Here is a 24,852-nt window from a genome sequence, read left to right on the forward strand (position 1 = left end):
CAGCCAGTGCTCTCAACCACCGAGCCATCTCTCTAGCCCAAGAATTAGGGTTTTACAATAAATTCATAATCTTTAAAAAGTTATTATTAGTGGGACAGTGGTGGTGCACACCTTTAATCCCAGCACTCGGGAGGTAGATGTAGGTGGATCTCTGAGCTCGAGGCCAGCCTGGTCTACAGAGGGACTTCCAGGACAGACTCCAAAATTACAGAGAAACCCTGTCTCGAAAAACAAACAAATAAACAAAAAGTTATTACTAGTGGGGCAGGAGATGGTTGAGCAGTTTAGAGCATGCACCACTCTTAGGACCTGAGTTTGATTTTCAGCACCTCAATGGGTTGGCTTACAACTTCCAGAAAGTCTAGTGCTAGTGCGATCTGATACCTCTACCTCTGACCTCTAAAAGTACCTTGACCCCAACACACACTTGTGTAATTTGAAAAAAAAAAAATCTTAAATTGTGTGTGTGTGATCACAGGGGGAGGGCACATGCTATGGTGCACATGTGGAGGTCAGAGGACAACTTTGTGGAGTTAGCTTTCCGTTTACCCTGAGTTCTGGGGGAAAGAACTCAGTACCAAGTTTGTACAGCAAGCACCTTTATCAACTGAGCCATCTCCCTAGTTAGTCTTAGCTTTAATAACTTGGTGTGTGGAGGGGCAGTGGTGGCACATGCCTTTAATCCCAGCACTTGGGAGACAGAGGCGGGCAGATCTCTGTGAGTTCGAGGCCAGCCTGGTCTACAAGAGCTAGTTCCAGGATAGGCTCCACAGCAGAGTAACCCTGTCTGGGGGTGGGGGGATGGTGTGTGGATATTCCCAGACCATAAAAAAAAAAAAAAGACAAGTACTTGAAAAATTTCAACTCCTGCAGACTGAAACAAAAGACAAGTACTGTATTGAGAGAAATTTTCCTATACAAAAATAAGGTCAAGGAAACTTGGCAAAGATACAATGTAGGGGTATTTAGGAACATTAAGTAACAGAGTCGGGAGCATATAAGACGTAGGTCATTTCCAGAGATAGGTGTCAGGGTTTTTTTGTTTGTTTTTGTTTTTTTTTCGAGACAAGGTTTCTCTGTAGCTTTGGTGCCTGTCTTGGAATTAGCTCTTGTAAACCAGGCTAGCCTTCTCGAACTCACAGAGATCCACCTGCCTCCGCCTCCCGGGTGCTGGGGTTAGAGGCAAGTACCTCCACAGACCGGCAAGTGTCAGGGTTTGGGTAAATCTTTTTGTTTGTTTGTTTGTTTGTTTTGTTTGCTTTTGCTTTTTAATTTGTCTTTGAAGGTAAGGGCTTGCTGTATAGCCTAGGCTGTCGGGAACTCGCTATCCTCCTGCCTCAGCCTGCTGGAGGGTTGGAATGACAGGTGTGCGCCACGCCCAACTATTATTCATTCTTTGTCACTAGGATCGTATGTTACCTTTGCAATTAAAATTTCAGAAATTCCAGCAAGGTGATTCGCTCCAAGGTACTTCACATGGTGTCCTGTGGGAGGCAGGGATGGATGTTTCACCAAGGGGAGGAACTGGGCTTTTCTGCTTCTTTAAAGCCAGGCTTGAGTTCTTACGTGTACGCTGCAGGCGTGGGAGGGGCTCCATTCATGCCCCGCGCTTCCATGGTGCACTGCCCTCCCTCTGCTCGACACGAAGCCAATTGCTTAGCTCAGCCCTTCTGGCTAGTGCGACTGACTGTCAGGAATTCGTTCCCGGCGCAGGTGTCAGCGCTACCCAGGCACCCGCAGGTCCGAACCAGCCCTCGAATGCCCCGCCCCAGCTCGAACCGGACACGCCCCCTCCCCGCCCAGACCCCGCCCCCTGCCGCCTGTGTTGTCATCACGTGGTCCGGGAGGGTCCTGATGTCACGCGGGGAGGGACTGCGCAGGCGCAGAAAAGGGGGCGGGGGGACTCGACTTGTTGTGTTGCTGCCCGAGAGCCGGATACTGTCGTGCTGCGGCCGCGGCGCTCCCAGTCTCCCGACCATGTCTCACTTAGTTGAGCCGCCGCCACCCCTGCACAACAACAACAACAACTGCGAGGAAGGGGAGCAGCCCCTGCCGCCGCCCGCCGGCCTCAACAGTGAGCGCGGGGCCGGAGGGATGGGGGAGGAGGAGCCGTTCGGTCGCCGCCGCCGCCGCCGTGCGGGAGGGGAGGGGGCGGGAGCAGACGGCAGCGCCATTGGTCGAGGCCGAGGCTGCGCGTGTGACTGACAGCGGCGTGCTCCGCTCAGGAGCAGTCGCTCGGCGCTGGCTCGCGGCCTGCGCTCTGGGCGCTGAGGCTTAGGGTCGCGGCGGGCGTCGGAAGCGGGCTGGCGGCGCGCGCAGCTGAGGGCGGCGGGCTGGAGCTGGCGGGCGGAGCGGGTCTGGGGACGTGCGGTGGGGACGCCGGGAGATGGACGCGGCCGGCCGGGCGTGGCGGGTGGACGTGCGGCAGCGCAGGTGTGCGGGACTCGCCTGCTTCCCCACGCCAGTCCAGGGGTCACTGGAGTTCTGTGTAGGGTGCTTGTTCCGTCCCCCCCCCCTTTTTTTTCCCTGAAAATTTCCAAAGTTTCTTAAGTTAGTTTTTTATTGTTGTGGTTAACCATGAATTTTTATTTTACTACTTTTCTGTTTTGAGACAGTCTCATGTAGCCCAGGCTGGCCTCGAACTCGCTGTGTGGCTGGTGATGATCTGAACTCCTGATCCTCCTGCCTTCCACCTCCCAAGTTCTGGCATGACAGCCACCATACCAGAGACTTTTCGAGTGTGTTTTGTGTTAAATGGATTGAGTGTCCAGCACATCCCCTCAGATCTCACCATAAGGTGTAGGCAGTGGACTTCAGGAAATACAGTAAATAACACAACAGACCCAGGGCAGAGGCACTGGCAGTTGAAGGCTGCCGGTCAGGATGGAGTTGCAGTCAAGTGTAGTGCCCTTCTAACAGACATCATGTTCCCAGAGTGTCCCCTGTTGTGAGATCGACTGTCCTTCTTGCCCAACCTTTCTTTATGTGCTTCGTGTCTTATGAAAGAGGTAGTGGGGGGGTTGGCATATGGCGAGACGAAGTTTAAAAGCCATTTGGATGCTTACAAGTCAGGCAGTGTCTTTCATAAGAGGGGTGCTTCAGGCGTAACCAGAACAGTTTGGTAAGAGCTGTTGCTCAGCCTCCAGGATGGGAAGAACATTTATCTTCGCCCGTTGTAGTGGCACGTATCTGTCATTCCAGCACTGTCATGGGCCCCAGAGTAAGACTGTCTCAGGAAGCAACAAAACCAAAATAAATAAATAAATAGAAATAAGATTTTTTTTTTTTTTTTTTTTTTGGTTTTTCGAGACAGGGTTTCTCTGTGGTTTTGGAGCCTGTCCTGGAACTAGCTCTTGTAGACCAGGCTGGCCTCGAACTCCCAGAGATCCGCCTGCCTCTGCCTCCCGAGTGCTGGGATTAAAGGCGTGCGCCACCACCGCCCAGCTAGAAATAAGATATTTTAAGGTGCTCTGCCCTGTCCCATCTTTTTGATAGGCCTTGTCTCTAAATGCTGACTTTAAAAAAGATTTGGTCAATGTGTAATTAAATGTTACTCATATCACATAATACAGAATTTAGATTTTTTTTTTACCCATCTTTAGCATACATTTTTAGAAATGGTTAGGCTAAAGAGATCCCTGGTCTGTTACTTGTAGAAGCGGTGCCTCTTGTTTTGAGTCCCCATGGAACTTTCAGGATCCTTCTCTTGTGTTGGGCATGCTCATTTCTGTGTGTACCTTCTGCTTCTTCTTTAGTGGTTCTTACAGAAGCAGGTGAAGCCCCAGCCTCCGTGTGATACCAGATGTTCTTTGAAAAGTCTGCTAGACAGAAAGTATTATACTGGGGCCAGGCTGCACTTCTCAGAGTCATCAGAGATCTGCTGGGTGATGCCAGGTTTAACTGTTGGCCTTGCCTCTTCTTCTGTTTGCCTTCTAAAGCTCATCACGTAGCCCTGAGTTGAACAAAACAAGGTTAATTGATTTCGCCGAGTGATTTTTTTTTTTTTTTAAGGAGCTAAGTGAAACAACTTATTCAGGCATCTAATACTATCTGAATTCCTGATAAGTCCAAGTATTTTGCTGGCTGAAGTTCCACAATTGTTGAAAACAGGAGCTGAAATGAATGCAGATTATTTCTGGCTTGAGATTTTTGTCTCTAGTTTAAGGGTCATGGCAGAGGGATTTTTGTATGGATGTGCCTGCGTGTATGCATGTGCTCCGTGTTCTTGCCTGGTGACCACCGGGGTCAGGAGAGGGCATCAGATTCCCTGGTACTGGAGTTAAAGATGGTTGTAGTAAGCTCTATGTCATGCTGGAAATCAAACCCAGGTCCTCTGGAAGAGCAGACTCTTCTCTTAATTAACTATTGAGTCATTTCTCCAGCCCCACAGCAGAGGTTTTTTTTTTTGTTGTTGTTGTTTGTTTGTTTTTCGAGACAGGGTTTCTCTGTAGCTTTTGGAGCTTGTCCTGGAACTAGCTCTTGTAGACCAGGTGGCCTCGAATTCATAGAGATCCATCTGCCTCTGCCTCCCGAGTGCTGGGATTAAAGGCGTGCGCCACCACCGTCTGGCCCCACAGCAGAGTTTTAATAGCAAATATTGAAATTTCTTAAAGATTATTTTAAATAACCTATGTATCAAGTGCAGATACCCATAGAGGCCAGAAGAGGGCGTTGGATCCTTGGGAGCTAGAATACAAATTGAGGGGTTGGGAATCAAACTCTGGTCCTCTAGGCTGGGTGGTGGTGTCACACGCCTTTAATCCCTGCACTCGGGAGGCAGAGGCAGGAGGATCTCTGTGAGTTCGAGGCCAGCCTGGTCTACAGAGCTAGATCTAGGACAGCTAGGGCTGTTAACACAGAGAGAATCCCTGTCTCGAAAAACCAAAAACCAAAAAAAACCTCTGGTCCTCTGTAAGAGCAGTGTATGCTCCTAACAGCTGAGCCATCTTTCCAGCCCAAATTGTTGATGCATATGGAACAGTGAAACTTTTCTCCAGTTCTGTTTACTGCTGTGGCAGGACTGTTGAGTTTTGTTACAGATTGGAAGACAAATACCCAAACTTCTCCCAAAGTTAAAAGAATGTTTCCAGTCATTTTTCTGATTAAGAAAACTGTAAAGTTTCTCAAGAGATGAGTGAGACACACTGCAAAAATGTCATAAGGAACATCAGAGTATTGTAATTCTTGTGTAATTGGAGTTACTGCCTTTCCTTTTGACAACTCTTCACAGACAGTGCCCTTGCTGTTCCCCTGGTAAGAAGTTCGGGCTGTGGCACTGCCTCGCCAGTCTGTAGTGTGTTGTGCCCACAGCGCAGAAGAATGCTGGGGGACTGTTACAGGGTTATCTGGGGTCCTAGCATTAAGTACCTGAAACAAGCAGGCAGAAGAAAGGCTTAGAGGACCCCTAACTATGTGTCAGTGACATCAGAAGCCTTGAAAAGTTGAAAGAAAATAACTGTTTCCTGTGATATGTAAGGATTTAATTGTTGGTGGACGCTTAGGGTCTGCAAGCTGATCAGTTACTGGTCAGGAACTTGTGTGCCCACTTCTGCCATTCTAGAAGATTTCAACTAGAAAATAAGTCAGCATGGCTTTGTGCAAACCAGCACAAAGGAACCACTTCCAACATGTAAACAGTTCTTTGACAATAATAGCTTCGGCTCTTTCTTTAAAGCTTGCATGCCAGGAAGAGTACTGACTGGAGGTGGTTTCCTTTGTGTGTTTCTTGTATGACATGAAATCTTTACTGTGTTTCTTTTCCAAGTAAGAGTCCCCTTTGTGAGGATTTGGGCCTAGTTAGCACATTGAGAGGACCTGATTGTAAATGAGCAGTTTAGGTGGAGAGAAGGTGTGTTGTGTCATTTGTCTGTTAAGACTTAATCCTAGCACTGGAAAGGCTGAAGCAAGATCTTGGCCTAAGGTAACCTAGAGTGAGGTTCCAGGGCAGCCTAGTCTTGTAGTGAAAGACAGTAATAAAAGAAACGAGCCCCTCCACCTGTTTCCTTTTTTTGTCTCATATTCAGAAGATAAAGTTAATGTTTTAAAAGTTTCTATTTCTAGCTGGGCATGGTGGTGTATGCCTTTAATCCCAGCACTCAGGAGGAAGAGGCAGGAGGATCTCTGTGAGTTTGAGGCCAGCCTTGTCTACAAGAGCTAGTTCCAGGACAGGCTCCAAAGCTACAGAGAAACCCTGTCTCAAAAACAAACAAACAAAGTTTTTATTTCTGTTATCAACACCAGATTATTTTGTTTTGCTTTAAGACTTGGTCTTCTCGTGCAGCCAAGGATGACCTTGAGTTTGTAGCAACCCTTCTGCCTTGGACCCCGCAGCATAGATTACAGGTGTGAGCTACCACACCCATCTAATGAATTCCTTATAAGGAATGTGTACCTAACTTTCCCTGTGACTATGCATGCTTCCTTAGAGAGTATTTCTGGGATCAGGGAGATGGCTCCATTATTGAAGTGCTTGCAAGCATGAGGATTTGAGTTCCCCAGAGCCTACACCAGGCATGATGGTCCATACTTGAGATCTTGGCTTTGGGGAGGCAGAGATGGGTAGATCCCAGCAAGAAGGCCTGCTGGCTAGCCAGCATCATCTAATTATCAACTTTTAAGTCAGTGAGAGATCCTGTCCCAGAAAACAAGGAGGAACTGCCTGAGGGTGACCTTTGACCTCCATACATACATGCAATCATACAGATACACATGCACACATACTTAAATTGTCTCTAAAACACTGCTGCTGAGTTAAGAATAACTTTTAAAGGCTTTTGTTACATATAGCCAGATAACCTTTCAGAATGTTTCCTGAAGCCCTCAGCATAATAAAATATTTGGAATATAGTCTTCTGGGTAACTACTAAGCATTGTCATTGGATAATGGTTAAAAATGTGCTGTCTTTATGGAAAGTGAGATTCTAAGTAGCTGGAGAGCGAGTACTCAATGGTTAAGAGCATTGACTGCTCTTAAGAGGCTCAGGTTTGATTCCTAGCACCCATATGGGGCTCATGACTGTTAACTCTAGTTCACAGGGGCTCTGACACCCTCCACAGGCACCAGGCCTCCATGTGGTATAGACATCATGCAGACCAAATAGCCATACACATGAAATTGTAAAAGAAAATTTTAAAATGAGATTCAGGATATTCAAAGGAATGCGCACATACTAACATTGGAAAGGCACATCAGAATTTTAAGTGCAAATCGATACTTAGTTGGTCAGTGGTTCTCAACTTTTCTAATGTGGTATCCTTTTAACACAGTTTCTCGTGTTGTGGTGAACCCCAACCATAAAATCCTTTCTTGCTACTTCATTACTGTAATTTTGCTACTGTTATGAATCATAGTGTAAATATCTGGTATGCAGGCTGTCTGATATACGGCCCCAATGGGGTCATGACCCACAGGTTGAGAACCATGACACGAGGACCGTATATACAGTACAATTCCAATTGCTTATTTAAGTTTTTTTCACTGGGCAGTAATGGCACAATTATTTAATCCCAGCACTCGGGAGGCAGAGGCAAGCAAATCTCTGTGAGTTTCAGGCCAGCTTGGTCTACAAAGTGAATTCCAGGATAGCCAGGACAGTTGCACAGAGAAACCTTGTCTTCGAAAAACAAAACAAAACAATTTTTTCTTTTGAGGCCAGCCTTGTCTACAGAGTGAGTTGTAGGACAACCCGGGGTACATAGAGAAATCTTGTCTCAGAAAACTATAAATAAATAATTTTTCTTTATTTTTTTAATTTTTATTTTATGTACGTTGGTGTTCTGCCTGCATGTATGTGTGAGGGTGTCAGGTCCCGGGAACTGGTATTATAGAAAGTTATAAGCTGTCATGTGGGTGCTGGGAACCCAGATCCTCTGGAAGAGCAGCCAGTGCTCTTAACTGCTGAGCCATTTCTTCAGCCCCCAAAAAATATTTCATAAGAAAAACAATAAACTTGCAGAAATTTCCATGTGAAACTATTCAAAGTGATTTCCTCTGGACATAGGAATGGGAACCAGGTGTAGTGGTGTGTAGTCCTATACTCCCAGCAGACACAATGTGGGATGCTGAAATATACCTGGGATACATGAGACATTCCCAGAAAATCAAAATCAGAGCTTTGGTTATGTATACAGAGTTAGAGTATCTGTTTAATAGGCCTGCTGCACCTGTGTTCAAGTCCACAGCACCAGAAAAACAACAAAACAAGGCACTAGAAATAGGAAGGAGAGAATAATTATTAGGATTTTGTTTTTAAGATTGAAAAAAGAGTTATGTGTGAGTGTTTCGTTTGCATGTGCCTGGTGCCCAAGGGTTCCAGAAAGAAGGTATGGGATCCTCTGGAACTGGAGTTATAGATGGCTGTGAGCCTCCATGTGGGTGCTGGGAATTGAACCTAGGTCCTCTCCAAGAGCAGCCAGCACTTTGAACTGCTGAGCCACCCCTCCTGCCCTGAGTCTTAGTTTTATGTGCTGACATTTCTGTGTTCAAGGAACATACTTTTGTAATCCAGTGATTTTGAAGAATACTTACCATAGTGACTGACCTGTATGTGGCAATTAATTCTCTGTAGTTTTCTGTGTGCATTATTTGTGCCATCTTAATAATTTTTATTTTTTTTATTTTCTTATTTTAATTTTTTTTGTTTTTTTTGTTTTTTGGTTTTTTTTTTTTCCGAGACAGGGTTTTTCTGTAGCTTTGTAGCCTGTCCTGGAACTAGCTCTTGTAGACCAGGCTGGCCTCGAATTTACAGAGATCCGCCTGCCTCTGCCTCCCGAGCGCTGGGATTAAAGTCGTGCACCACCACCACCCAACTGTAATTTTTTAAAATAGATATAGCTGTTATCCCTGTTTACAGATAAGGCAACTAAGACACAGAGGTTAAGGCACCTGTGTGGGTATAAGCTGTAAGCATTAGTATGGGGTGTAACTTCAGCTACGCTGTTAACTGTGGTGCTGGTATATGCCACTCCAATACATTCTACCTTATGGTGGGAATGGGGGCATTGTACTCCCGACTGTTGCAGGCACAGCAGGAGTCACTTTTAAGCCTTTCTAGGTGTGTCTTCTCAAGTTCCTAATGTTAGGGTAGCAACTGTTTATGTTTAATGCAGAAAATAGAGTTGGTGTGGGCTTGGAAGTCCTTCAGTGAAGTGAGGAGCACAAACCCAGACTCTGTGGGCACCATTCTTTTATTAGATTCTCTAAGCACATGTTGATTGTCCTGTCTGGAACCCTTGGTCCTTAGTGCTCCTGCCAGAGCAGCCCTGGGCTCTGGTTTTGTTTATTTTGTGCATTGGGCTATCTGTCTACAAGAACCAATCTCATTGGTTTTAATAGACATTTGAAAACCCTAGAAGCATTGGGAATAGGGAAAGATTGTTTATTCTCCTTGTCCCTCCATCTAGAATATTTTACAGAGCCCTAAATTTAGATGTGCTCTGGCACATTCGTATCCACTCCAGGAGCACTCTGAATATTTAATTAAACTAGATCTCTCTAGTGATTCTGGTTTTATTTGCTCTTCTTCCTGTGTTCTCAGCCATGCCCATCTTCATGTAGGTGTAGAATGAGGCCAGGTGCTGTTGTGTGCCTTTGTTATTTGGAATTAATTGGTGATTTCAGGACTGCTGGGGGGTGGGCTGCCTTTGATGGAAAGGACAGGGCAACTCTTTAGCAACAGATACAAACTCCATAACATATGAGTGTCTGCTGTTTGCTGGTCGTTGATGTTGCTGGGTAGTTCTGACAGCTCTGGGGAGTAGATCCCCTCTGTTACCAGCTCTGTTGACTGGTGAGATGGAGGACGAGAAGGGTTAAAGTGCCGAGAGTCCCATTCCTAGCTAGGCATGTGAACTTCTCCCTCAGGTGAGCTCACCCTCCTGCTGGATCTGGTGTCACTGCCTCGTTTAGAGTGCATTTTAGGGGTTGAGGTGTTGTTTGGCCATTCTGACGAATCTGCTAAGGATTTAGAGATTTGGCCCTGTTCACCTGCTTGGTTACATTTTGGAGGTTGTAAGGTTTTGGTTTGGGAGGGATTTTGCATGTTTTTCATAGCCCAAGTCAGACTCAGACTGGCTCTTGACCATCAGTCATCCTGTCTCCACTCCCAAGTGCAGGTCTGAGCACTGCTTGGCTGTTGGTCACACTTCCTAAAGCGAAGTGCTGTGCAGAAGGGATGTAGAGGATGTCTTTTCTGAGAAGTTGATTAATTGGCCAGTGTTACTGATGCCTGTTGAGCTTATTGGACCAATAAGAATCTTCAAGAACATGTGTCTTAGAAAGGCCCATCCCCTTTTCCTATGGTCCCACCCCCTTCAACTATTTATCCCAAACTTCTCTGTAGCCCATCTGCAGTGGCTTCTCCCTCCTCCACACACTCAGGACTTAATGAAAACCCTAGGAAGTAGAGGTCCTGGGAGAGAAAAGGGAAGGAACAATCTGATAAGGTATGTTCAGCATGGAAGAGAAAACTTAAAAGTGTGTTGGGGGGAAGAGGAGACACATTGGTGGTCTCCCTCCACCCCAATTTTTAATTTTATTTGGTTTCATCAAGGACCAGCTTTATTAATGCATGCTCTGGGTTTGGGAACAAATTGAGAACTTTTTGATTAAATTTTGGTTTTACTTTAGGAGCTTTTCAGTTTGTGTTAGTTAGGAGACAGCTGTCATCCTGTTAAGACGAGCTGTACGACATTGCTAAGTCATCTGGTGATTTAATTAGGTGCAAATCCTGTGGCACCCATGGCAAGTCGTGTATGTGTAACTGAGATGTTAAAGGTAATGGCCTGTCTAGTAAAGGAAGAGGCATATAGCTTTTGAAGAAGAGCCTGAGTTTCCACCAGAGTGTTGATTGGACATAAATTAAGCTTTAACCAGAAAAAAAAATTGGCAGGAAAGCCCGTCTTCATTAATTTTAGATTTCTACCTTCTGGGTAGGTTTAATGCATGAGTTCCTTTGTGAGCAGAACAACATGGATTCTGACTTTCTGTGTGTTTATTTTCTTCAGAATACTTTGGCTTCAGTTTGAGTCGAGTCAGAATTCTTATCTGAACTCAACATATGGACATCTGTGTGCACAGGAGGGATTTCAGCCCCACTGTGGTTATGACTTGTTATCTGACCTGTCCAACAGGTTCCTGGGTGGAGCTACCTATGAACAGCAGCAATGGCAATGATAATGGCAACGGGAAGAATGGGGGGCTGGAGCACGTCCCTTCCTCTTCCTCAATCCACAATGGAGACATGGAGAAGATCCTTCTGGACGCACAGCATGAGTCGGGACAGAGCAGCTCAAGAGGCAGCTCTCACTGTGACAGGTATGTGAAGGCTGATGGTGTAACTCAGGAGTTGAGTGGGTAGGAAGGTAATTTTCATGAGGAGAAGACTCATTTGCTTAAGTAGTCATTAAGAGAATAGGCCTCCAGATTCATTGTACCATGCATGTTTAAACTGGATAGCTAGGCCAGACACTTGGGAGGCATAGGTAACTTGTGAGTTCCAGACCAGCATGGTCTACATCTTGAGTTCCAGGCCAGTCAGAGGACCTTATGGTGAGATCATGTCTCAAGAAAAATTAAAAGCCGAATAGCTAATGGATAGGCACCTGAGTGCTCACTGTCACCCCTCCCCCATTGTCATTTTTATTCTCAGACTGAATTATTTTCAGATGTTTATCAGTTTCAGATTGAGTAGCAGGCCAGCAAGATGGCTGAGCTGATAAAGGCACTTGCTGCTAAGTTCTGTAGACCTGCATTTCATCCTGGGTCTCACTGGGAGCAAGGAGAGAACTGACTTCCTCAGGTTATCTCCTGGCCTCCACATGCACATCCACACACACAAACTAAATGCAATTTCAAAATCAAAATGAAATTTAGCATTATTAATGTAAACTTACAGAGTTAATCTGAGTTTCCCATTTTCCTTTGTTTTTGAGGTCGTGTTATGAGTCACAGTAACATTCTGTCTCCCTCTCTAGGCAGCCAGAGGTAGGGCCATGTGGACTTTTTGCACCCTTCACGGTAACAGGCTGGCACACATGAGGCATTCAGTAAATGCTCTGCTCACAGGACCTGCAAGTTGATGGAGGTTCCAGCCATGTCTGTGTGGCTCTCAATAAGCAGTGTGCTGAAGTCCATGCATTCCCTCTGAGGAAGTGTTACTTACATCTCACTGCATGGCTCTTTGCCTCTGGAAAGCTGAGGAGTAAATATACAGAAAGATGTAGAAAGGAAAGGATAACAAGTGGCTCATTAACTTTCATCTGAGCCTTTTTTTCCTGTAACTTCCTGAGAGACTAGGTATTAAATAACATTAACAGTTGTAAGCTGAATATAGGTAAGACATGCCTATGGTCTCGTCACTCAAGAGGCTGGGCAGGAGGATTGCCACAGGTTGAAGGTCTACCTGGGCTACATAACAATACGTAATGATGACCTATCTCCAAAAGTAGTGAGAAGTTTCCTGCAGGGTGATAGCCTCATAGGATACTCGATGCCACAGTGGTCTGGCTCATTTGTAGCTGGCTGATGATTCACCATGGTGAAGATGCGCTTGCATGGGAAGATTGAGGGGCATTTAAAAATGGGAGAAGCAGGGTAGGTTATATCTGCAGGAGTAATTTTGTCTATAGCACATGGTTAGCGTCTGAGAAAATAGAGAAAGAAGTTAAACAACATCTGACCTTCCCGCATGCCTTATCACCCAGTTTTGTCTCTAAGGCAGCTGGAAGACAGGTCCGATGGCTGTTTGGCACAGTGAGTACCCTGCCACCTCCGTGTTATCTCTGCCTTGTTGCCATGTCTCCTGTCACAAGCAGAAGTGAGCACATGGTTCTTTCTGGACAGTTGCCATCGGTTCTGGAGGCTGCAGCACTAGTCTGTCTTTCAGTAGTTTTGCTTGCTTGTTGGTCTGTACGTAGTCCTGGTTGCCCTCGAACTCACAGAGATCTGCCTGCCTCTGCTTCCTGAGTGCTGCAATTAAAGGTGTGTACCACCATGCCCAGCCAGAATAAAGTTTTATATCTAGGGACTTGCTGAAGGATTTCTAGAGCTTTCTCTGAGTTTCTGGTGTTTCTGTCCTCTGTAGCCTATTTTTGTACATGTGCATGCATGAACCTGATCATTGGTACTGTGTGTACATGAGTCTCTTGTTCACAGGGTGCTAAGAAGTCACTTGCTTGTTGGGCATCCTGTTTAGCTTATGATGACAGTGATGTGTGTGATGAACTATGACTTCATCTTCCCGGGGTCAGCTTAGTTCAGGTTCCTGAATGTGAAGAGGAATAGCAGAGGGACTTCCTGGCTATCTAGTCTCAGTGAGACAGTGGGTTCCAGGTCCAGCTAGAGACACTACCTCACAAAATAAGGTGGAGAACAGTAGAGGAAAGTAATGAGAGTCACTTTTAACTTCCACAAGGACGTGCACTTACACCTGCACACACATGTATACACCAGACATGCGTAGCACTACAGTACAACAGAAAAGGGGGCTTCAAGATTCGTGTGATTTGACTTGTGTTTGAAGTTATGGGAAGTGTTTCTTATCGGTGGAGGAGTTCTTAGGATTGTTGGATGTAACCTCAGCTTATGGACATGTTCTCTTCTCTCCCCTTTCCTTTCTGTCTTCTCTTCCCCTCTACTTTCTGGTCTTGGTGCTGAGTACTGAACACAGTGCCTCTAGCGTGCTGGGCAAGAGCTGCTCTGCTGACTGCATCTCCAGCCCTCTTGTGACTCTCTGGTTTGAACTGTCCTGCTGAGTTGCACAGGCTGGGTTTAAACTTGCTCTGTAGCCTGGGCAATGAACTTGAAAATTCCCTACCCCAGGTTCTAGAATAGCTAGGATTTCAGACTACACCACCAGGCTTAGCCTGTTTTAAAGATGTTTTGTTTAAAAGTTATCCCATGTCAGGTGTGGTGGTACAAACCTTTAATCCCAGCACTCCATAGAGGCACTTGGATCTTTGAGTTCTAGGACAGACACTGCCGTGGTGGTTAGAAGATATCCCAGCATGCCTTACTTTGTGTTGTATCCTGCCATCCCAAGCAGCTTCTAAAAGCGCAGTGTGGACCTATTCCTAGAGCTCCTCCTTTGCCTGTCAGTGCAGGACAAACACATCACTGGTTTAACAGGCTCCCCACTGAACCTGAGAGGAGCTGGACTCCAGGCTTGATGGCATTCCTAATCTTCAGGTGTGAACTGCTTACCAGTGAAGAAGGGAGCTTTTCTCTAACAAGATTGGTATCAACAGCACAGTGCAGAAGGAAAACAGCACTTCTGTGGGCTTATCAACCTGTCAATTTGACTGTCGGGCCTGGTCATCGGTATATGAGACTGGCCCTTGATGCCATCGTGTTACCAGCACAAAGACAGCGGCCGCACAGGGAGCTAGCATAAATCATGCAGCCCCTTTTATGCACAAAACCCACATTCTGGTTGGCACATTTCAGTTAACAAGAATTGAAACTACAAGAGCTAGAAAGCAAGATTAGTACATTTAGAGACTTTCTTGGCTCCTGGAATTATATGCTTTAGGTTTTTGATGGGTTAGGTCTTTGCTCCTGTTTTGGCGGGTGTTGGGGCCTGTGTGCTGGATTTTAAGGTCAGAATGGTGCCTCCAGCATGTCGTCGGTTGTGCTAAGGTTTGGGAACTTGTTACAAAAGAACTCAGTCTGGATTTTGAAGATCATGTCACCGTCATTGGACAGCAGTACAACAAGAACGTGTGGTGCTTCTACATCTTCAGGTCATATTGTGGCTCGTCACTATGAAGGCATCATTACCACTGACAGAGTCTGAGCTCTCTGTAACATTACTCCATTACATTGTGCTGTTGTGCTGCTTACTTTCAACATAGGATTTGCTTCTTTGGCATCGATAGACTTTAAGATTTGCTCCTCTTTCAAAGCTATCTTGCTGTAACTTTCATTTTCTGTTTTTCAGTAAATTCTTAAGATGTGACAAAACTACTGAACTGGGCTGGCTAGACGGCTCAGTTGATAGAGGTGATTGCGCCAAGCCTGACGGCCTGAGTTCTAGTCCCAGAAGCGGGGGGGGCGGGGGGGATAGACTGCCACTTGTTGTCCACTGACCTTCACATGTGCACCAGGAAATACTTGCACACACAAACATATGACCAGAAGAATAAAGTGTAAAAAAACAAACAAAAAATAATGTCTAAGTTTTTTCTCTCCTAGCCCTTCACCACAAGAAGATGGACAGATCATGTTTGATGTTGAGATGCACACCAGCAGGGACCATAGCTCTCAGGTGGGTGTGTGTTTTATTTTGGTTTGGAAAACACACAAGAGTCTCTGAAGTTTGTTGGCTAAAATAGGGTGCTGGGCTCCAAGCCTGATTGCATTTTACCAATGGAGTGTTTCTCTAACAAGATCGGTGTCTATAGCCCAGAGTACAGCTCTGTCTGTGAGCTCATGGGCCTGGTACCAGTTGTATAAGGCTGCTCCATGATGCTATAGCAAGCATACAGGCAATAAGTGAAGACAGGAATTCCTTGTTTCTTGAATTTTCTATTGTGCCAGCTCTTAGAAAGTTACTGATGATGTCTTATTTGTGGTGTTCCCTCACGGCATAAGCACAGGCTGCTGTGCTGAAGCTGTGTGTCTGGTGCCATGCTTCTAGTCTTCTGCCAGAAGACTGCACCGCTTCTCCACACCTCACTACTCTGCCATTTGCTATTTTCTGAAGCTGGCTCACTTTAGCTGTTCACATGCTGAGACTTACAATACCAGTTTACTCTGTGTGGTGCACTTTGTTGTCTAAAGAAGCTTGGTGATAATTGGCTGAAATGTTTAAATCTCTGGCTTGTGTGTGTGAGTTTGGCCATATGCAGGATGCTGTAACTGGTGTGGAAAAGGCACATGAAGTTCATGGCAAGTAGGTATCCCCTGAACAGAAGAGAGGAGGGAATTGATACTCTGTTGTAGGGGGTCTTTGGTCTGATTGCTTTTATTTAGACATTTTCCAAAGAGTGTCTTCGAGAGTACTACTTAGTTAGGAAGCTCTATGAACTTATTCTTTTTTTTGTTTGTTTGTTTTGGTTTTGTTTTTTTTCGAGACAGGGTTTCTCTGGCTTTGGAGCCTGTCCTGGAACTAGCTCTTGTAGACCAGGCTAGCCTCGAACTCACAGAGATCCGCCTGTCTCTGCCTCCCGAGTGCTGGGATTAAAGGCGTGCGTCACCACCGCCCGGCTCTCTATGAACTTACTCTGACGCCTTGCATCCTTGCCCCATGAGTTGCTGTTTCAGGCTGTGCAGAGTCCAAAGAAAGACACCAGCTGAAGCCAAGTCTTTCCTGAGTTCATTTTCCTTCAGAGCTCTGTTTCCCCCCACGCCCCCATGGGTATTTCTCCTCCTAGCTCAGTGAAAGCTAGGTGTACAGCCCTGACTCAAGAAAATGAGTGTGATCAGGCCCATGAGGTCACTGAATTTAACTGCGATCTTAGGACTGAATGCAGCCATTATCAAATTGGAAAGAAATCTGCGAGAGAGAGAGAGAGAGAGCTTGTGAGATTCTGATAGTCTGAGGTTGACTTTAAGCAGGGGATAAGCCATGCTATCAGACTGACCAGTGGGGACAAGCATGGGTTTTTGCAAGTAGTTGGATGCCTATAAAGACAAAGTTGGGTCTGTGGAGTAAAAATTTTAAAATAAAGGAGATATATTAGTAGATGCTTTATATTACATATAAAGCATTTATATTTTTAAGATTGAAGAAGTAATTGAAAAGCTAGTCACTAGGGATTAGGAAAATGAGTTTCATGAATGAGAAAGTTTTTTGTTAGAAAGTTAAGAAGAACTGGCTGAGGCTGTCCGTTTTCTTTATGTGTGTCTGTGAGGAATAAATGAGATGTCATGATCCAGCTTTACCCAGAGAAGTTAGGAAAGACACCAGAACTTACCAGTATGTTCTGATGCTAAGTTTCTCAGTCCAGTGGAGGGACAGGGTAATGTTACTCTACTGGGGAAATGGGGAGACAGACACTTTGTCCTCATGTGGTTATCACCTAAGATGACAAAGCAAGTCAGTGTTAAAGACATGACTGAAAGCAAACCTGAGCCTGTGATCCGGTCCTTCACTGAAACTGACCTCTGAGGGGGGTCAGTCCCTAGTCAGGAGACTAGGCATGCAGATGAGCTGACAGGTCTGCAGAGCCCCAGTGTGGGGAGTCAGTCCCTAGTCAGGAGACTAGGCATGCAGATGAGCTGACAGGTCTGCAGAGCCCCAGTGTGGGGATTCCTAAGCAGGCTCACCAGCGCAGTGTTCCTCTTCCTTAAAGGTGATGGGACCCATGCGACTCCACTGTGTAGCAGGAAATAGACTCAGTCACATGCAGACTTACAGTCCACGAAGGTATTGTTTTTTAGGATGGGCCCAGCATGGAGTTGCTGTCTTTGGAAATAGCCTCCTTTCTGTCTTGTGAGACTGGTTTATCTGTACATGGATACGGGCATGCAGTTTAATGCCCCTATTTAGAGACCTAAAGAGAACTGGAGGTGGGCCAGATAATGAAGAATTAAATGGTAATAAAATAAAGACCCACCCACCCCACCTCCTAGGACTGTTTGAGGAGGTTGAGGGAAGAACAGAGTTGTACATGGTTAGATGAGGTGCCCTTTCGCCAGATTTTTTAATTATAGGAAGATGATTCAAAAACTCAAAATGGGCCAAACATGATGTGTTCAGATCTTTATTGTAGTTTCTGAATTCAGGAGGCTGAGAATTGTAAGATCTGAAGGCCAGCCATGGCTATAAAGAAGCCTGAGGCCAACATGGAGTGTTTGGTGAGGCTGCTCACCATCTCTCTCCCAAAACCCTGGCATTGGCAAGTTTAAGATTAATAAAGGAAATGAACTACAGTAAACATTAAAGTAAGTTGAGAAATATATCTGTGGATTAAAACAACTGTATGAATCCAAAGGTAACTTTGCTTTAGTCCTCTGGAGAAAATTCCATTATCTTGAAAAATTCAGAGCACAAATCTCACATTGTTTTTTCTGAAAAGAATAAAGTATGAACTTGTTCAAAAAAATCTGAGGTGGCTGGAGAGGTGGCTCAGAGGAATAGAGCACTGGCTGCTCTTGCAGAGATCCTGAATTCAATTCCCAGCAATCACATGGTGGCTCACAACCATCTGTAATAAGATCTGGTGTCCTCTTCTGTACTGCAGGATACATGAAGGAAGAAACCTATATACATAATAGGAAGAAACCTATATACATAATAAATAAAAATCTTTAAAAAAAAATCTGAACTAGGGGACTGGAGAGATGGCTCAGTGGTTAAGAGCATTACCTGCTCTTCCGAAGGTCATGAGTTCAATTCCCAGCAACCACATGGTGGCTCACAACCATCTGTAATGAGGTTTGGTGCCCTCTTCTGGCCTGCAGACACACACACAAACAGAATACTGTATACATAATAAATAAATATTTAAAAAAAAATCTGAACTAAACCAGAAGCACTTAGAATCCTGAGGCCCAAGGAGGAACTAAGCAGAACAAACTGTTATAAGACTGGCGTGCAGTTACTGAGGCAGAGTCTTTCTAGCATGTCAGAGGCCCTAGGCTTAAGTCTCCAGCATTGCTGAAACCAAACCAAAAGAATCAGAGGGCCATCAAGGTGGCCTAACCGCCTCAGTTGCAACCCCACATTGGAGCCCTGGCACCACATGGTGGAAGGAGAAAAACAGCTTCTACACAGGCACCACCCCTCATAATAAATACAGATACAAAGGTAACATCCAAGGAATGACTGTAGCAGGCTGAAGACTCAGAAATGCTGTACACAGGCTGCTCAGCGCTTGCCCTGTGGCTGCTGATTTTTCTGCCTGAGATGACTTCAGGGTTACTCCAGAGAGCCAGCTCATGATTCTGAGTAATCTCAGTGCCTGCTGGAAAGAGCTCAGTCCTAAATGAGGCATTGTGCTATTCAGTGGAATTTGCCAACTTCAGCAGAACTAGATAAGGGCCATGCTGACAAAGGGACACAAACATCCCCTGAGCTTTGACCTGGATTTGGTAGTAAACGGGTGTTATGTGTAGAGCCAGGCTTAAGCTCCCTTCCCAGACAGCTGAGTCACTAGGAGGTGGAGGTGGAAAGTATCCGTGAGTGGGCCAGGTGTTTGACCTGTTGGTCAGAATCAGAGTTTTCAGTAGAGTCCACTGTGGAGTCACAGCCTTACAGTCTTAAGACTGAATAAATACAGCTAATGTGTCATTTTTAGGAATAAATACAGCTAATGTGTCATTTTTAGGAATTTCTCACCCCTTTAGTTTCTGTTAAAAGAGAGTTTGCCGGGCTTGAGTCTAGAACCCCAGCACTTGGGAGGTCAAAGGCCAGCCTGGGCTACATAGTGAATTACAGGTCAGCCTAGGCTACAGAATAAGACACTGTCTTAAAGAACCAAAAACAAGAAAAAGCTTGTGGAAATATAATTTTTTCTAGCCTGACATCTCAGGTTTTCACTAGTAATAAAAAGAATATTTTTCATTTATTTAATAGATGTTAACTTCTGACTCACTTCAAAATAGATTATTCCCCCCAATAAAAAATTAGTTTTAGAATCTTGAGAAACATTCATTAATTCCTCTTTAAAAGCAATCTCCTTTCAGAAAGTGAGAAACATGGTTCTATGAGTGGGACCTTTGGGGCAGCTTGCCTGGGCTGGAAACCAGTGGCCTCTACCTTCAGTTGTGAGGCCCTCAGCAAGTCTCATAAACCCTGCCCTCTTCTGTAGAATGGAGTGCAGCAGTTTCTGTTTGGGGATTGATCAAGGTCAAGATCAATGCGTGTGAGCAGCTTAAGTAGATGCTGCTCTTTCAGGTGTTTGGCAGCCATCATGATTTACCACATCTCTGCCAACTTTTTTATCAATTTATTTTCACGTCTTTTTTGGTGTGTTCTCTTTGTTTTTTTCTAGTTCTAAAAAATTAAATGCAATTGAAACTATGTACAGTGTGGGAAATACAATGTTGAGAGGGACATAGTGAAACCCCACTGTGCACCCTCAGGTTCGGCAGCACCAACTCCATGGGTTCCTCACATCTCTGAAGAGGGCTTTTGTAGGGCACAGCCTGTCCTTCAGTGCGGCCTCCATCGTGCTCACTTCTCCTCCTGGGATGCTCTTAGGGCAGTTTTGAGCCCATTCGAAAATAGGCTGCTTCCTATATAAAGATGCATGACTTTAGTTTGTTTTGTATTTAAAAGAATTGGTTATCCTTTCCTGCTTTTCTCTTGTTCCTCCCTTCTCACTGTTTGAATTCTTTTCAGTCAGAAGAAGAAGTTGTAGAAGGAGAGAAAGAAGTTGAGGCTTTGAAGAAAAGTGCAGACTGGGTATCAGACTGGTCCAGTAGACCCGAAAACATCCCACCCAAGTAAGTCCTGCTTTGTCTTGGCGCTGGGTTTTATGTGCTTGTCTGTGGGACTGTGTAGTCCCCAGGACACGTGCAGCACTTGTGTTCTGAAACCAGCTGTGAACTTCTTCCCCAGAGAGTTCCATTTCAGACACCCTAAACGTGCTGTATCTCTAAGCATGAGGAAGAGTGGAGCCATGAAGAAAGGGGGCATTTTCTCTGCAGAGTTCCTGAAGGTCTTCATCCCGTCTCTCTTCCTTTCTCACGTGTTGGCTTTGGGGCTGGGGTAAGTACCCTGTTGACAGTGCATTACTTAATGGTGGTGGGTGGCAAGATGTTGAGAAGAAAAAAGCCATCTGCCCTGTGTCCTTCCCTGGGCACTATTGCCCAGGATTACTTTTTTGAGTTATTTAAAATTTCTCTAATTGTAATTTGTTATTAAATACAAATGTAGGAATAAATGCAAAATGGTTTCCCCCCAGATGGTAAAACACACTATTGTGGAGGATGATTCTTGAATATGCTGGTAGGCTACTATAGGTACTGTCTTTTTTTTTTTTTTTTTTTTTAAACTTTGTGGCATTTATATTCTAAAGTCAGCCTCATGTTTACTTAATTCATTAACTTGTGGCATGTCTTTTCAATTAATGGCTTTTCTCCCTTGATTTGAGTATTTAAGAAAATACACTTCTGAAAGATTTCAGTTTGTAAGCATTAGCTTACCTGCTGCATGCACTCTGAGCATGCCCAGTGAGTTGTTTTCTGTGTCTAGTGCATGGAAAGTGGATCATCTCTGATCTTGCTGTGAGTGGCTCAGCATAGCAGAGGGAAGTGCCTGCTCTGGAGCATGGGTGTGTGGGCATCTTTTCCTGTCTCCTTGGTAGAGGATCTGCTGGTAAAGACGGGACAGTGGAGTGAAAGGCACTGTGGAGCTTGGGAGGACTCTTAATAGCTGCCACCTGTTCACTTCATTTACCTTAGAAAGCTTGGTTTGGGGGCCTCGCAGTGTTTCTTGCTTTCATGTATCTTTAAACTGTTTTTGTTGCTTTAAGTTTAACTCTTGCTACAGGTGAATGTTTTTAAGGGGCTTAAAAATTGCTATTACTAATTGAGGATTGTGCTGCTTGTTATCCTTGGCACTCTGCTTTTGCTGTGGAAGGGGTCATTTTCTTGCTTGGTGTTGGAAAGTCATGTTAGATTCCATCTTAAAAACACTGTCTGTGACCATCTATCTCTCTCAATCTGAACTAGCGATAGAACCTTTTATCCAAATAGAAACACGTGGGGGCTGGAGAAGACTGCTTTGGGCTTTGAAAGGGCCTCTTTTTCCTAGCTTTACCTGGTCTTGACATCATTGCCCTTGTGATTCCAATCCTGACTTAATGAGTAGACAGAATCCTATGAAATCATCTGGACTGAGCTAGTCAGTGGGCTGTAGCTCAGTGGGAGCATGCTTGTTTAACAGATAGAAGGGAGAAAAGAGCGGTGGCTCAGGGAGTCTGGGAAGAGTGCGCTGAGGCTCTCAGATGTTTACCAGCTAGAGATCACCCTATGGACCAGGCTGGTGTAATTGTGGAGATAGATGGAACATGATACACTCTGCTTCCTTTCAGCATCTATATTGGAAAACGACTGAGCACACCTTCTGCCAGCACCTACTGAGGGAAACGAAAAGCACCTGGAAATGCGCGTGGCCTGTGAAGTGGTGTATTGTAGTTTGAATTTGAGACCTATTGTAAGCATGATCCCCAACCTACAACCCTATTTTTACATACCCAATCCCAGTAACTCTCAAATCCAGTATTTTACTCAAACTCTGTTGAGGCATTTTACTAACCTTCTTCCCTTTTTGGCCTGTAAGACACTTTAGAGATTCCTAACAGAATTTCCTGTCGTTTAGAAATTTGCAAGGGCTTTTTTCAGCAATGCCACCAGCAGATTATAACCTTGTCAACAATACCATCATTTCCTCTTAGTACCACCAGAATCACACCTGCATCATTCATGCTAGAAGCTGAATTCTAGCCATGCAACTACATCTCTTTCTAAATGAGGTCAGGTTTGCAAACAGTACTATAAAAGCTTTGTTTAGTTTTTGTTTTCCAGAACAAAAACAAGCTTCCCTAAGCTTGAATTTATAGTTATTAAAAACAAAAGAAAACCAAACCAAAAAAAAGCAAGACATAAGGAAAAAAATATCCTGGGCAATAAAAATTACTTTAAACCAGCTTTGGAGCCGCTCTTTTCCTAAGCCTCCTGTTCCGCCTTCAATTCGTAGGAGGCAGCCTGTATGAGTGACAGATAGGATATAGAAGAATAGAACATGCTGGCAGATTTTTAACATTAGGATGTTGCAATGCTATCTTTTCTATGATAGAGAATCTTTATTTCTAAGGAATGCCTCAGATCTAGACATACACGAAATTGCTTTTGAGATTTTTGTGCGTTTGGTATTTTCATGTGTTACCTGCATGTGAATTTCTCATGACTTTCTTTACTTGTCTTTCTAGTTTCTTTCTTTCTTTTTTTCTCAGAAGAGACTTGGAACGAGTCTGATTCATGGTGTTAATAGAGGCTTCTTGTTTTAGGAAGCTTTGCTTACACCCTGGAGCCTTTACACTCTGAAGAGTAACTTCAGAGTTATTTCAAGCACTTGTGTAACTTCACACAGCAGATCTGGGGTGTGGGAACAGTTGACAAAGTTCTGGAAAGATGCCATTCATTCTCTGTGGTCCCTTACTTCCTGTTGTTGGCTACGGTCTTCCCAGTGTGTCCCTAGGATCTCCCAGGCCCTGGTGACTTTCTCATGCAGTTGTCTTTTCAGTTGTGTCAAACTCCTGATGTTCCGCAATACTCAGAAAATCCTTTGAATGGCAGACTTTCTTTGTCTGTTTCTACAATGTGAAGCTTTAGGACCAAACTGTTAGACAGCATCAGGATTGCAGATTATCTCAAGTAGATTTTGTTGGATTTCAGAACATAGCATAACTCTGAAGGATTCTATCTTTTATATGTAATTAATTACTGTTTATGATATAGACTGTGCTATAGTTGCAGAACCATTGTGAATTTCAAAGCTAGCAACCTACATGGTGTACCAAGTAGACTTGAATAAATATGGCAACCGGGTTTGCTAGTCTGCAGAAACTAACTCCTCTCTCACATAAAGGGTTATAAAATTGGTGTTACATGGAAATGGAAAGTAACACAGATAGGAAGACATTTCTATCATTTTTCAAGAACATAGCTGTTTATCTTTAAGAAAGATAATATATCCAAAGTAGTTTTTGTGAGTTATTTTCTTTTTGGCATTTAATGTCTAAATGATTATGGGCGTCTTTTGCCCTTTTTCTATCTTGCTCTTAAACCTGGTGACGCTTGATTTACCTTATCGCTTATTTATTTCGAGTGTTTGTATTTGAATTTCTTTAGGAAGAAAGTAAATCTGATGGCCTATTTGTTTGTTTGTTTTTGAAAAGCCTGAATCAAATTGGCCGGACTGCCGAGGCTAAACTGTAGCACAGTTGAGTGCTGCTGTGTGAGCGGGCAGCACAGTCGCTCACTAAGTGATCTCCCAGGCAGACACCTCCTTTATAAATTCAGGAGCAGTCTGTCAGCAGTGCCATTGAACTGGGGACGTATGATTTTATTTCAACATTAAAACTAAATTTAATTTTGCCATTTTTGAAAGTATCAGTAAGATCATGGAACATGTCGCAGCACAACTGTCCGTCAGGGAGCTTGTATGGTGTTGATTTGCAGCCCTGACATACGGGATGTTTATGCTCCTACACAGATTCTTGTTGAATGAAAACACATTGTCCTGTTGCAAAGCAGAATTCAACCAAGAGTTGAAATTTAAGATAATGTTTAAAAAGCTTTATTCCTGTTTACAATTTGGAATGAAAAGCAGGCTTCGTTTTAAGTTTGATGAAAACTGGCTCAGATGTTTGTAAGTCAAGAGGAAAGCGGCACAGAGAACAGTGCAGAGTCACTCGATTACAGTAGAGTGAAGTGGAGACTCGGCCCGTGAGACGAACCGCACAGTGAACCAGTTGGTGGAGCTCCTGGCATTAACTGAGCCAGAGTGATACACATCCTTCGTCTGTCTCGTCAGCACTTGCGTCATTCCTTACAGTTTACAGAACACGTGTAACTTGTAGCTATAAACATTTTGTGCCATTAAAGCTCTCACAAAAACTGCCTGTTGGTATATCACTTTGACGTCACTCTTGTTACCTGAAATGCCCTTCTATTCCTGCATGAAGCCCTTCCCATGGAGAACTCTCTAGGACCAGAGTATCTGACTGGGTAAGAAGTGGTGCTGTTGAAGCCTTCCTGTTGGGAAGTTTGCATTCGAGTGGTAGCAAGCCAAAGGGTAGTGGGTGATCATTTGGGTTTTGTAATATGATTAGGGCTGGCCCAACATTAAACATGGGACTGTGGAACCAGAGATCTAGCTCACTGGAAGAGAGTTTGCTTGT

The 24,852-nt window shown here is 44.5% G+C and overlaps 1 protein-coding gene across 2 annotated transcripts; it reads left to right on the forward strand.

Moving 5' to 3' along the window:
* Window positions 1-1,891: 1,891 nt before the first annotated feature.
* Bnip3l (BCL2 interacting protein 3 like) lies at window positions 1,892-24,565 on the forward strand. Of its 2 annotated transcripts, none has more exons than XM_057786648.1 (6): window positions 1,892-2,074; window positions 11,131-11,314; window positions 15,191-15,263; window positions 20,286-20,389; window positions 20,505-20,654; window positions 21,982-24,565. In XM_057786648.1, exons 1-6 carry the CDS (start codon window positions 1,978-1,980, stop codon window positions 22,028-22,030), a joined length of 657 nt encoding a protein of 218 aa, XP_057642631.1. In that variant the 5' UTR covers window positions 1,892-1,977; the 3' UTR covers window positions 22,031-24,565. The 2 variants fall into 2 exon arrangements, with proteins under 2 accessions (XP_057642631.1, XP_057642632.1); XM_057786649.1 differs by lacking the exon at window positions 1,892-2,074 and adding an exon at window positions 10,361-10,443.
* The last annotated feature ends 287 nt before the right edge of the window (window positions 24,566-24,852 follow it).

This window comes from Chionomys nivalis, chromosome 12 (genome assembly GCF_950005125.1).
Source record: "Chionomys nivalis chromosome 12, mChiNiv1.1, whole genome shotgun sequence".
Classification (NCBI taxonomy): Eukaryota; Metazoa; Chordata; class Mammalia; order Rodentia; family Cricetidae; genus Chionomys; species Chionomys nivalis.